This window comes from Pipistrellus kuhlii, unplaced genomic scaffold (genome assembly GCF_014108245.1).
Source record: "Pipistrellus kuhlii isolate mPipKuh1 unplaced genomic scaffold, mPipKuh1.p scaffold_m20_p_12, whole genome shotgun sequence".
Lineage (NCBI taxonomy): Eukaryota > Metazoa > Chordata > Mammalia > Chiroptera > Vespertilionidae > Pipistrellus > Pipistrellus kuhlii.
The window spans coordinates 6,917,582-6,932,079 of record NW_023425427.1 but is presented as its reverse complement, the minus strand read 5'-3'; the positions used below and the strand labels follow the sequence as shown (position 1 = coordinate 6,932,079).

The window sequence follows — 14,498 nt, the reverse complement described above, 5'->3', positions numbered from 1 at the left end:
ATATAAATAAGAATACTTATCTTTTATCTTTTCTTGGGCCCATTCTTTAATTGGTTAATCAATTTAACATTTAATTCTAAATATCAAAGATTCTAGATAAGAATTATGGTGTATGTTAGAATTGAGTTGAAATGACTCAGAATTCGAACTTCCCACTCATACTTGAGGTGGATAGAAAGTAATTTATGGCAAATATTGACAGAGAGATGCACTGGTGGTAAAACTCCATGGGCTTTTTCAATGAAATGGTCTGAGAATTCACAACCTTAGTCATGTGAAGTGAGAAATGCAAAGAAACCAAAGCGGCTTTAGAGTCTTCTCTAAGTATTTGTGCATACTTTTTTTGCTTATTAAAAGTTTTCCAAATCAGTCAACATGCTAATTATCCAACATAATTTTCTCTAAAATTCAATAAAATACTATTGAATAAAAGTATCAGATTGGTATTATATATAATTGTAATAAAATTATGCTATTATAAGTAAAATTTAGAAGTTAAAGGGATGAAGACAAATATAATAGGTAAAGTTTGCTTTTCAGATGAGGAATATGAATATGAGATAGTTAAAGGACTTGTTCAAGGTTACATGGACAAACTCAAGTCTTCTCATGCCATAGCTTATTCTCTTTCCACAGATAAGAAACAGAGAACAGAAATTTCATTTTAATGAAACAAAAAATTTTTTAGTTTATATTCTTACTCTTTAAAATTGTGTCTGGAAGCATCACTTTAAAGGTCATGTATGGAATATTCAATTGTTCACAGTGTTTAGTCCAACAAGAGTTTTCTACATAATTGTATTCCACCACAAATGAGAAATTACTCCAGGGGAAATCTGCTCCAATATATTGATTAGGTACCACTACACAGGAACTTGTACTGGACAAAAGAAAGCCAAAAAAAAAAAAAAAAAAAAAAAAAAAGCCAAGAACATGTAACTATACTTGTGTAGTTATTTACTTGGAATGCTAAAAGATAACTGTTTTTGGCTTGTGTTTCTCTTCTCTAATCTATGCCTATTTATCTTGGAAAAGCACTGGTGTACTTTCTGTTTATTTGTTCTCCAATTATGCTAATCTTTTTTTATTTTTTTTTTTTTATGGTCATAGTTTGTGTGTGTGTGTGTGTTTAATTCAAATATAAAATACGGTAGACTAGCTCAGCTGGCATGGCTCAGTGGTTCAGTGCCGACCTATGAATCAGGAGGTCATGGTTCGATTCCGGGCCATGGCACATGCCTGGGTTGCAGGCTGAATTCCAAGTGTGGATATTCAGGAGGTAGCCAATCAGTGATTCTCTCACCATTGATGTTTCTATCTATCCCTCTCTTTCCCTTCCTCTTTGAAATCAATAAAAATGTACTTAAACACACACACACACACACACACACACACACACACACACACACACGCACACAACAAAAACAAACAAACAAAAAAAAACCCACACGCAAAAAAACAAAAACAACTGTAGACTATTTCATATCCTCAAAAGAAAGGGATCTTACTTTTATTACCTGAATCTTATCCATAACAGACAAGTCATCCTGAGAAATCAATCTCATTTTCCTACAAATGTGAGGCTTTAATCTTTGAGAATCTATATAACAGAGTATTACCTGACAACTATGAAGTGCAGTTATTTTTCCCCCTCAATGGGCTTCATAAGCGATTTAACAACAACCAAAAAGGTAAATACTTAAATATAGTTATCTTTCCCATCTTCAAATGGCATATAAGAGCACTTACTGTAATTAAAATTCTCTACCACTGCTTTCTACCCAGAGCAATGTAGATAAAAGTTAAAAGGTATTTATGTCTAGCTTTTACTTTTATGGGCTTCTATGTGATTTACATTTTCTCTTTTTATTATTTAGATCCAATATTAGCAATAAATAATTTCTATACAAAATAAGGCAAAATAAAAACATTTTTAGTCAAGTTGACATGAACTTTATCAGTAGCAGAACCTCATTGAGAGAATTTATAAAAATGTACTCTAGGAAGAAGGAGAACCCAAACAAAGGAAAGAAATAAAAAGAAATGCTAAACAACAACAAAAATAAACTGGTAATCTAAATAGGCACTTTCTGTACAATAACAATTATAATGCTAATTTGGGGATATTAAAGCAAGATTGAACTAAATTTCTGGACAACAAAATATATGACACAAAGCACTGAATTGAGTTAAAGTGTTCTATGTGAAGCATTTTTCAGGTACAGGGTAGAGACATTAACCTTATTAGCACCACACTCTAACCAACTGAGCTAACCAGACAGTTGTGAGACATTAACTTTATTAAACCTTTTTTTTTTTTAAGTTAAATTCTAGGAGAAATTGTGCCTTTCCTGGGGAATTCATATGTTTGCTCCCCATAGATGAAGATATACATTTTTACCCATTTAAAACACCTTCAGATTCCAGAAAATCTTTTCTTTTGTTCGACTGTAAGACAGTCAATGTTAAACCTGTTGGAAAAAAGGAGGAATGAAAGAAAAATTTTCCCAGTGTTTTGTTCAAGTGTATTTTTAAAGTGTGTCACATATTCACTACCACAAAAATGAATGAAACATCTGAGAACAAGGAAACTGTTTAAAATACAATTTGGGGGATTATTTTTCTAAATCTAGGGTATCAAAAAGTTTAAACCATGGGCAATATTTCTGTGTGAATGTTATGTGTATAAGCATGGAAATTCCAAGTTTACTTTGTAAAGTAATAAAGTGAATTAAAAAAACGCTTAATTTTAAAATAACAAAATTAAACTTACCAATTTTGTGCAGTTAACTTAATTTACTAAAATATTATGGTAGAGTTTACCAATTTCTCTAGTAAAATTTTAAGTACATAAGTAAACATCAGGAGACTGCATTTCAATTTCATGTTATTTACTTTTTAACAAAATACAATAAACTCCATAAAATTCTGTATCCACATATACAGTTTATTTTCTATAGACATATTTAAAAATAGCTAATTCTAGTTAAAATAAATTCTACACTCTATTAGTGTACTCAGTCAATTGTAAAGTTCACAGTGGTCTGATGTAGTAATGACAAAGTAATGCTCATTATATTACATTTACTTGAATTGAGGTGACAATAGTTTTGGTAGCAATAAAAAGGAGGGAGTATGATTTTTAAAAATAATTTATAAAGTCATATAATTTAAAAGTTAATCTCCTAAAATGATTTGTGTTAGCTTATGATTCCAAAGCAGATTACTTGTTGAGTGCATTTCTAGAATCTTGCAAACACATAGAATGATGGAAATACATTTTTACTTTCTAACACTCAACAGCAAAAAGGGTCTCACTCCTATATATAGAGAATAGTTACCAGTTAGAGAGTAAAAACATTTTTCAGTGTGTAAAGTCAATATTTTTGTGTCAGTAGACCTTGTTGAAATAAAATACTAACAGTGTTGATATAATTCCAAATACCAAAAGAAACAGGGAAGCAGTGTAAAGCCTAGATAAGAAAAAATATGTACAGTAATAATTTGTCAATATATCTTAAGTGACTTAAAAAAAAAAAAAAGGTGTCCCATTAAGTAGGTTTAAATATTCTTCTTTGTGGGGCAGGAATATTTTCTCAACTGTGGCAGATTCAACTCTACAACTGTTAACTATCGCTCTAACTTTTTGGTACTAGTAAGGATCTTGTGAATTTGGTGAATATGACTCATCTCCCCAGTATTGGAAAACTGAATGAAATAATAAGACACTACAGAGAGGGTGGTGGGGGGAGAGAGAGAGGGAGAGGGAGAGAAAGAGAATATCAGATTCTATAAGAGGAGACTATAGGGGAAGCAGTGTCATTGGAGGAAATTAGGTTTTACTTAAGACAAGGAGATGAAGAGTTTATATATAAACAGTGGGCTCCACAGCACAAGGTGGAAATGGCTGGCAGAGGAGGCTGTAGTGGGTAAAAGAATGAACTGAAGAATGACAGTGGAACAAGAGAGACTGAGTTCAAATTCTGATTCCCACACTTACTACCTGTGAGATTTGTCTTGCTACATTACCTTTTTGAACTTTAGTTTCTTTATTTGTAAAATTGAGTTAGTAAAACCTATTCATAGAGTTGTAAGTAGTCATTATTACTTAGCAACTAGTAGACATTCAATAAAAGGTATCAATTAATAATATACATATAAATACATTTAATGTTCACATAAGTACATTATAGAATATTTATATTTTGCAGGTTTATAGTCCAGATTGATTTAAAAATTTGCTAGATATCACTGAGTTATTTACCTTTAAAGAATAAATTTTACGGTATATTAATTATATCTTAATTTTAAAACTTGGTTAGATCAATACATTTTTATGTTCAAGCATATGTTAGCAAATGAAGCAAATTTAAATTGCTTACCTTCCATTTTGTTAAGGATTTCAATGAGATGTTTTTCATTATTTGAGTCCATTCTTATTATAATCAGCACCTGACCAAAAATAAGAATTTCTAATAAATGTATATCTGATTGCTTATTCTTTTTCATAGTTTTGCTACAGTGACAAAATAGCAGACTTAATTGGTTATGAAACTAATGCTATACATATACAAGTAAATATTCATGTTGTAAAAGATATGCTTAAATACAAAGTAAGGTCAAATATTAATGAAGAAAATATTTTGCAGTAGGACATTCTTGGCTTAGGGGTGGAATGGGGACAACAAATCAATTTCAATTTTAAATTTCTTGCTGGTTATTTTAATTTATTTTAATGACTTAAGCAAGTTACCAAGTAACCATAAAGTTGGGTATAAAAATATAGGAGGGTCAGAGAGGGAAAAGAAGAAAAAGGCCAAATTTGTAACCAGATTTAATGTAAAACATTTGAAATGCTTTTCTGCTTGTAAATATTTTAAAAAGTATTTTCTCTTAAATATTTATTAATGTATTTTCATATGCTTGAGGTAGGGTGGGCAAAAATTTCCAATATAATCCTAGGCATAAACTAAGTGTTTTGTTGTTGTTGTTCTTTTGGTAGAATCACATAAGATGAGATTCTGTTTCAATTTCTAAAAATAAATTATTATAGTTCTATTATAAGTAAGTGTTCATGAACTTACAAGGCCCAGAAAGCATTCATATAAGAACCAGACACCATTTTTGAGATTTGGAGAAGCAATGCATAAAAAACTGTATATAATAAAAAAAAATTTTAAAATTCAAGACATGAGTAATTATGCAAATTATCCTTTCTCTGGACCTAATTTTGTTCTGTTAACTTAGAAGGAAACTATTGAGTGACCAAATAGTATAGACTATTTTATGATTTCAAACTTAAATTTTTAAAAATTTATCTTACATCCAGTTCTTATTTAAGCTAATTACTGTTATCTGCTTTATTCCAGTACTTACCTTCATTTGCTGTTCATTTTGCATCCGATTTAATATCTGATATTTCAATTCTTGTATTTTGTAGTTGGTTTCAGGTGTTTTTTCCCTAATAAACTGTACAATCTCTAGCTGTCTCCAAATGTTATCCAAATAGGAGCCTAAAATGCTTTTGTACACATCTTTTGCATTTGACAAGTATCCTGTTAAAACAAAATTGGGGGGAGGGCACTTTTGGTTCTTTGAGAAACTCCATGGACAAAAAAGAGTTAAAGTTTCCTTTCATCCTTGGTTTGAAACTCTTCATCATTACCCTGAATCTTCCAGTTTGCTAGTTTGGGAGAGGTAGCAAACTGAAAACTGTGAGAAAAGACAGAATTCTGGAAAGGAGCAGAGCAGGCAGCTAGACCCACACAGACCTTTCTTCCTCTGCCACTATCAAGAGGGAAGGAAAGGAGAACAACCTTACTTGTTCATGGATTTTAAGAAGTTTAAAGGAGTGAAAAAACCCTCCACTAAAAATGTCTAAGGCAGTTAGGTTACTCATTATGGCTTGGTATGTAGGGCTTATGAAGTTAGTTTTCCAACAAGAATTTTACTTTCATAATATTCTTTAATTTCCCCCCCCTTTATTTCATAGAAGAAGGGAGAGGGAAAGAGAGATAGAGACATCAATGATGAGAGAGAATAATTGATTGGCTGCCTCCTGCCCTCCTCGCACTAAGGATTGAGCCCACAACTTGTACATATGCCCTGACCAGGAATGGAACCATGACCTCCTGGTTCATAGGTTACTGCTCAACCATTGAGCCACACTGGCTGGGCTATAATATTCTTCAAGGTAGCCAAACAGTAATGCCTAAATTTAATTTATGTAAATAAATTAAATGCATTTCTTTGAGAAGAAAAAATAATTCAAGTATGTATATAGCTGTCAATGGTCTCACCTAATCCATAGGGTAAATTGTAGAGTACCTAAAGATGAATATGCTTCAAGCAATCCTCCATAATCTCTAATCCAAGATTTTGATTAGTATTGAGCATAGGTGAGTCACAACTCTCTTTGTAGCACAGGGAGCTCAGATATGCTAGAATCTGATATTCTACCTTACTATTATGCTTTAACATCAGCCTGAGTGTTAATGAGACTGATAATCTTTTATGGAGGCCAGAAAGACTAATGAAGACAGGAACTAAATAGAAGACCATGTGACACTATACCATTATACTAATTATAGGTTCTGTAAATTAGGGCTATAGCTCCCAATCCTTACTTCTCTGAGGATAGAGATAAGACAGCCTGATCCAGCATCAACACCCACGTGGTTTAATTGGAAAAGAAAAGAAAAGCACCATGCTGGGTTCTCTAAGAGTAACTATAATTTGGTTCTAATATTTGGCTAGATAATAAAATACTTAGCCAAGTATTATAACTATCAGTGGTTGCAGAGGGAGTATAACTATAGCTTACTGCTGCTTAATACTTATTTCTAAAACCTTGGATTAGAGAAATATTTGTCTGGGTCACAGATAAGAGAAAACATCTCAGTCAGAAATCAGAGAAAATTTATTTTCACTTTATATTTAAAACTAGAGGCCCGGTGCACAAATTTGTGCACCAGTCGGGTCCCTCTGCCTGGCCTGTGGGATTGGACTGAAAATGCCTCTCTGATATCACCCAAGGGGTCCTGGGTTGCGAGAGGGCACAGGCCAGGCCAAGTGAGCCCATAGGTGCACGATCAGGGTTGGGGAGGGACATGGGAAGTTGGTCAGTCCAGGAGAGACTGTAGGAGGGCTCCAGGCATGTCCAACCCATCTAGCTCCATCCCGATTGTCCAGACCCAGCAGCAAGTTAACCTACCAGTCGGAGCATCTGCCCCTTGGTGGTCAGTGCACATCATAGCAAGCAGTTGAGTGGCCTTAGCATATCATTAGCATATTATGCTTTGATTGGTTGAATGGACAACCTGACACTTAGCATATTAGGCTTTTATTATATAGGATAGGTTAAAAAAACCTCTAAATTATAAAACATAATCCTATAAACGTACCATTACTGAATAATGCTCAATAATTCTGCAATAAAGGGCTTAAAGCAGTAATGTAGTAGGACAAAGTCTGATAATTTAGAAAAGATTTTCAAGATCATAAAATTTTCAACACATTCAAATTATTTTTATTTTTATCATTCAAGTAGTTTATACCCTCATTTACACACACAATTAAAAAAATTGCAAAAGGTATTGCTACTAATAACTTAGTCACATTTCATCTAACAAAGATTTAAAGCCATAGACATAATGGCCTAAAATATATATGGGACATGTCATATTATACTAAAAATCAGTGCATGATAATGATTATATAATAAAATATGCTAAGGCATTAGGATTCTGTAATTCAGGCCTAGATGAGGGAATCCTAAACTTGCTTTTTTTTTTTTTTAAGGCAATGATAGGTGTTACATAGAAGTAAAAGAAGTTACATACTTTCTTATAAGGTGTATCTTTTTCAAAAAATTGAAAGTTATTTCAAATTAAATATTTCAATAGGAATAAAAGTAAAAGTAAAAAATTTCCCTACTGACCCAGTGCTGTGTCCAAGCTACACGTTAAAAGGACATCTCGAATTGTGACCAGAAGGTGTAAGAGACCAGCATGCCTAAACATCGTTTCTCTTTCAGCATTTGTACCTAAGTAAGCAAAAACATATTTAAATGTATTTAAAAACTTAGGATATATATTAGAATTTTATAATATGTATCAGAATATTTAACAATGAAAGCAAATATTTATTACTGAGTGCTTACTCTGTGCCAGGCTGTGTATAAGGTGGTTATTTCATTAAATCTAGAACAATAACCCTATCAGGCAAGTTTATTATGAATCTTATTTTATGGATGAGGAAATAGTCTTAAGGAGGTTAAGTAATTATCCAAGGTCAATTTGTGAATAAATGGTAGGGCTGGCATTCAAACCCAGACAGCTAACCTCAGAGCTCATACTCATTTTGCTTCCAAAGCACATTCAATTAATTCTACTCTTGGCAGGAAACCAGGTAAATGATTCCCAGTTATGAAACAAGAAGAAAATTAAACTCATAATTTGCTAACTGGTTAAAATAAAGGTAGAGAATGAGAACATAAAGCAATACCTTCAAATGGAGGTAGAGACCTGGAAATATTTGTCTAAAGATATGACTTGAACAAGAGATGTATTCACAGGGACAGGCCAATTGTCTAATTAACATGACCACATAGCTCCATAGCTTTTTGAGGGTGATAGCTTGGATTTCACTGTGTAGGCAGTCTAGAACCACTGACCTAACTTAACCAGAAAAGCTCTACTTTTCTCTGTTTTATATAGTGGAATCCCATGAAATACTTACTATTTGAAAAGAGTTCTGCTAAAATGTTTGAAAAATGCTAATCTAATAAAAATTTAAAAAAAGATGAGGCAAATATGTAGTAATTATTGGGGATCAAGAGGCAATAGGATCAATAACCAATTATGGGTAGTAAAATATATCCTGCCCTGGGAAGGACTTGTGAAATAAGTCATTCATGACCTGGAAGTGATGAGAACAGAACAGAGAAACCAGATCTGATATTATTTTTCTCCTCCCCTTCAGAGAACATTTTTTACAGTGTAAGTCTGCAGCTCATGAATTATTTCAACTTTTGTATAGCTGAAAACATCTTATTTCACCTTTGTTTTTATAATATATTTTTGCCCAGTATAGAAAACTAGGTTGATGGTTTTTTTCTTCTTCTTCAGCATATATATATTTTAAATCCTCACCCAAGAATATTTTTTCCATTGAGTTTCAAAGAGAGTAGAGGGAAGGAGAAAAGATAAAAGAGAGAAAAAGAGACATAGATATGAGAGTGACACATCAATTGGTTGCTTTCCACACATGCCTCGATGAGGCCGAGGTTTAAACCTGCAACTGAGGTACATGTCCTTGACCAAGAATCACCCCTGAGACTCTTCAGACCGCGGGCTGGTGCTCCAACTATTTAGTCATATCAGCCAGGGCCTCTTCAGTATTTTAAAGATGTTACTCCAATATCTTTTTACTTGCATTATTTCTGACAAGAAAGCTGATGTCACCCTTATCCTTTTTTTTTTTTTTTTTTTTTTTTTTTTTTTTTTTTTTTTTTTTAATGTAACACATCTTTTCTTCCTCTGGCTCTCCTACAATTTTCTATTTATTATTCGTTTTGAACAATTACTGATTTTTCTATCTCTAACAATGCCTGATAACCTTTGACTGGATGCCAGACATTGTGAATGGACTTTAATCTGTTTTTGTTTTTTACTTTCTTCCTTTTTTGGGGAGGAAAATAGGTGGCTCATATGCTAACATTAATAGGAGTCAATTTAGTTTCTGTAATAGGAAGCTGTCAAGTAACACAGGGTGGGACAAAAGTTGGTTTACAATTGTGAGTATGCAAAACACGGAATTTATTTTTGTATTACTACTTATTGTATTAGTTTCCATACAAACAACTGTAAACCTACTTTTTGCCCCACCCTGTATATGTCAATGGAGCTTCACTAAGGAGCAATGCCAGATTATATTTCTTACCCTTTCTCCCTTACTTAGCTGATTCTCCAGTTTTGGTGTATGGGTGCTACAATATATGCTGAATTGCAGTTATGCCTTCATCCAAGACTAATTTTTGCATATTCTATATTTTTACTAACTTGATATATAATCCATAAATTAATATCCTTTTAAATAATGTGACTTCTATTTGCACTCACCTTGATGAATGGCATCACTCACTACTTTTTCTTGTTCCTTTAAGAGGAATCTTGTTTGGTCAAAAAGAACGGTGGCAAATTTCCAATTGGCAACAGGGAGAGTGCAGAGGCCCCCGAGTTTTTTTAAGAGAGGAGTAGCTGCTGCTTCTAGGAGACAGTATGCGTGGCACTGGCTATCTGTAAACATGAAAGCATTAAAGGAAGTGTTTCTATAAAGATTGTATGCTCTTTTTGACAAACCAATTGAACATGTTACTTCATGGAGATCTGGACTCTACCTAATGAGTTAAAAATCATGATATTGTACATAAGATTGTATAGAGGTTATTTTAAGATCTTTAGGCTGAAGAAACTAGTAGAAACAAAACACCTTCCCCCATAGAATTAGTATAATTTTATGGCTATCTTGTTTATTAGAAAGATCATAAATAAAACTGAACCAAAGGAATGAAAAGATATTTAAGAACTAGTAATATACTTTCTTATTGACTTTAATAGTGAGCATGATGTTCTTAAACAGGATGTTCGCTTTCTTTGGATTCTAACATTTAAATTATTTTGTACTTTTTCTTTTTAAAAACATTTATCTTTATTTTTGAAAGTATTATATATGTCCTCCTCCCCCCTTCCCATTAACGCCCTCTACTCCCATTGGGGCTCCCAACCCCCCAAACAGGCTGTTCTGTTGGAGTCAAAGTATATTCTTCTTTACAGCAGAACAAAAAATGTAATCAGTATAGAGTTCAATAATAACTTACATCACTTTGATAAGGGGTAAGGGAATAGATAGAGCAACCATTAGCAGATCATTTTTGAGACTAGAACAAGAGTTGGAGCGGTTTGCTCTTTTCTGATGAGTGAAGGGAAGCAGCAGTTTAAAAGAAGAAATGACACTTAGTGGACTGGGGTAGGACAAAGGGGAAAACAGAGGCAGTGAATAGGGCCTTCCAAGTTTGGAAATAACTTGAAAGTAGAAGTGGGGATAAATAAATACCTGAAACAAGTAAACACAGTTACATGGAAAATGAGGATATGCTAGATACCCCATAAAGGGCTTTTATAATACATTCACTTAATTTGAATGTATCTTAAAAGCAAAGCTTGCCCTAGCTGGTTTGGCTCAGTGGATAGAGCATCGGCCTGTGGACTGAGGGGTCTCAGGTTTGATTCTGGTCAAGGGCATGTACCTTGGTTGTGGGCACATCCCCAGTGGGAAGTATACAAGAGGCAGCTGATTGATGTTTCTCACTGATGTTTCTAGCTCTCTATCCCTCTCCCTTCCTCTCTGTAAAAAATCAATAAAATATATTTTTTAAAAAGCATAGCTTACCTGATGCTTGAATCTCAATGACACTATCTGCTCCCCTCTCCTGATTTATCTTCTCTACAGTTTTATTAGTACAAACAATAGGACTTTCTTCTTGAAGAGTCAAAGAATGTTCTTCTTTATCTTGAAATTCTGATAAAAATATTAATTTGCATTGTTCAGAAGAAACTTAATGTGCTTTACTTAAACATTTTCTTCTAAATTGACTACCATTGTTAAAATTCTTTCAAACTCATTGCATTAAATTGAACTATTTAGCCCTGCCGGAGTGGCTCAGTATTTGAGCATCAACCCATGTACCAGCAAGTCAAGGTTCTATTCCTCATCAGTGCATATGCATGGGTTGTGGGTTCCATCCCCAGTAGGGGGTGTGCAAGAGGCAGCTGATCAATGACTCTCTTTCATCAATGATGTTTCTATCTCTCTTTCCCTCTCCATTCCTCTCTGAAATAAATAAAAGTACATTTAAAAAATAATATATAGAATAGTAAGATCTAAGTATACTCTCTTACCCATAAATATTTTCATAGTTATTTCATCTGAGTAACCTATGTCAAACATATTCTAGAAGTAAAATGATATGACACATTACACTACCTTTGATATGGTTATAAGCAGAATGTAAAACAGTTAACTCAAACAGAAAGTCTTTGGTAAAGTTAAAAAGACTAAGCTATTAATTGGGCAAAGTGTTCTTAGTATACATTAAAATATAATTTAAATTTCCTTTTCAAAAATAAATGATGGAGAAGTATTTTCTCACTGTAGGTTACTAGATTTAAAAATTACTAATAAGTCAAATGTAATATTAAGAGACACGTTTAAAATAAAATGTTGCTATGGAAAAAAAAATTCCTTTTCATCTAAAAGAAAAAAAGAATGGCAAAATGGTAAAAAAAAAAAAAAAGTTAGAAATATTATGAATCTGTATGGCTAAGTTGTAGAAAGCAAGTTTTACAAATAGTGACTTTGCTTAGAATTTCAAGTGTAACTTAAAACATTTTAAGTACATATCTACTAGTACATCTGTATCTATATCCATATCTTCCTCCATGCATAATAAATATCATGAGTCAATAACATTTTCTTTGAGTGTGAAAAATAATATATTCTACCTAGAAGAGCTTTGTTTCTTTATCTTTTATAAAATATATATTTTTATTGATTTCAAAGAGGAAGAAAGAGGGAGAGATAGAATCATTAATGATGAAAGAGAATCATTGATTGGCTGCCTCCTATCCATCCCACACTGGGGATGGAGCCAGCAAACCCGGGCACTTGCCTTGACCAGGAATCAAACTGTGACCACCTGGTTCATAGGTCAATACTCAACCACTGAGCCACACCAGCCAGGTGTTTCTCTATCTTCTAAATTAAATTATATATTTGGCCCTTGAAGCTATCATATCTATGCCAAAATATTACCAAACTACCCACCATTTTTTTCATCACTATCTGTGACTTCACTCTCTGAGGTACAAGTTTTATGTTTATTTCTCATCATAATAAAGTCACTCAAAAGCTCCAAATGATTCACTGGCCTTTTACTGCATTTAAAAGATGCTTTTCCAACTGTTGAAGAGAAAGCTGATTCAGTGGATAGTTCTGTGCAGTCAAGTTCAAAACAATCTTTATTTTCATTATTTTGCATTATTCTATTAACTAGTTCTTGTTCATCCTTTGGTTTTTCTTCTTTTGTTGGACTTTTAACAAAATTATTTTCATCAGAAAAACACAAATCTGGTACTTCTGCTGGAGGTGGACTTTTTTGTTGAAGTAATAAATTACCACTTGTAGATTCCTCATTCATAAGTACAATAGGTGAGGAGCAACTTTTATGGTCTAGCCAGGCTGAAAACAGAAAATATCCAAATGATTTCCATGACAAAATGAGTGTTCTACTAGGATAACTTTTAGTTATGGGTTCTTATTAATATAATTTAACCCAGTACTTTGTTTACTACTTTGAAAATCAATTTTTGATCTAAATAAACTACAAATTTTAAAGGATAAAAATCCAGCACCTCTTTTTTTCCCTACTAAAACTAGGTCACTGAGCAAAAGGGAATTCTAAAAAAGCCCTACTGCCAGTAGACTTACAATAAATTAGAGCTTGGGAGGTAACAGTTACACTAAGTGTCAAAAACTTACATGCCAACACCGAATGAAAGTACGATACTTGCACTACATATACCTGAAAAAGAATGGTATCCAAAATATATAAAGAACTCCTGTAACTTAATTTTAAAATAAAACCAATTAACAATTTGACAAAATATTTGAATAATCCTATATAATAAAAGGCTAATATGCAAATTGACCGAACGGCAGATAAACCGGTTGCTTAATGTAGGAGCTGCCCCTGGTGGTCAGTGTGCTCCCACATGGGGGAGCACTGCTTAGCCAGAAGCCAGGCTCATGGCTGGCGAGTGCAGTGGTGGTGACTGGAGCCTCTCCCACCTTCATGGCAGCGCTAAGGATGTCTGACAGCTTAGGCCCGCCCCCTGAGGGTTCCTGGACTGTGAGAGGGCACAGGCTGGGATGAGGGATCCCCCCTCCCCCGCCCCCAAGTGCATGAATCTCATGCACCCGGGCCTCTAGTACTTCATATAAGACTAGAGACCAGGTACATGAATTTTAGTACAATATTTATTTTGGGGTTGTTATAAATGTTCTAAAATTGATTGTGGTGATGATTACACAACTCTATGAATATACTAAAAAACACTGAATTTAAATGGGTGAATTATATAGTATGTGAATTATATTTCAATAAAGCTGTAATATATAATTATTGAAATATAATTCACAAATGGCCAATGAGTATGTTAAAAGATGCTTTTCATCATTACTCACCAGGAAAATACAAATTAAAACCACAATGAAATACCACAAAACACCCATTAAAATGGCTAAAATTTAAGACTGTTGATACTACGTGTTGGCAAGGATATAGAGTAACTGGAACTCTCACACATTGCCATTGTGAATGTACAATGGTGCAACCAAGTTGGAAAACAATTTAATTGTTTCTTATAAAGTTAAACATA

General features: G+C 33.3%; 1 protein-coding gene across 2 annotated transcripts in view; it reads right to left on the bottom strand.

Annotated features, from left to right (window-relative positions):
- Positions 1-14,498, bottom strand: part of SHOC1 (shortage in chiasmata 1) — a 54,711-nt gene that overhangs the window by 13,848 nt on the left and 26,365 nt on the right. For both annotated transcript variants that reach the window (XM_036433008.2, XM_045579917.1), the window contains 8 exons: positions 12,886-13,299; positions 11,452-11,580; positions 10,122-10,298; positions 7,940-8,044; positions 5,377-5,555; positions 4,383-4,452; positions 2,402-2,471; positions 702-880 (listed from right to left, as the gene is read on the bottom strand). In XM_036433008.2, coding sequence (XP_036288901.1) covers positions 702-880; positions 2,402-2,471; positions 4,383-4,452; positions 5,377-5,555; positions 7,940-8,044; positions 10,122-10,298; positions 11,452-11,580; positions 12,886-13,299 — 1,323 coding nt within the window. The remainder of the gene's footprint in view (positions 1-701; positions 881-2,401; positions 2,472-4,382; positions 4,453-5,376; positions 5,556-7,939; positions 8,045-10,121; positions 10,299-11,451; positions 11,581-12,885; positions 13,300-14,498) is intronic.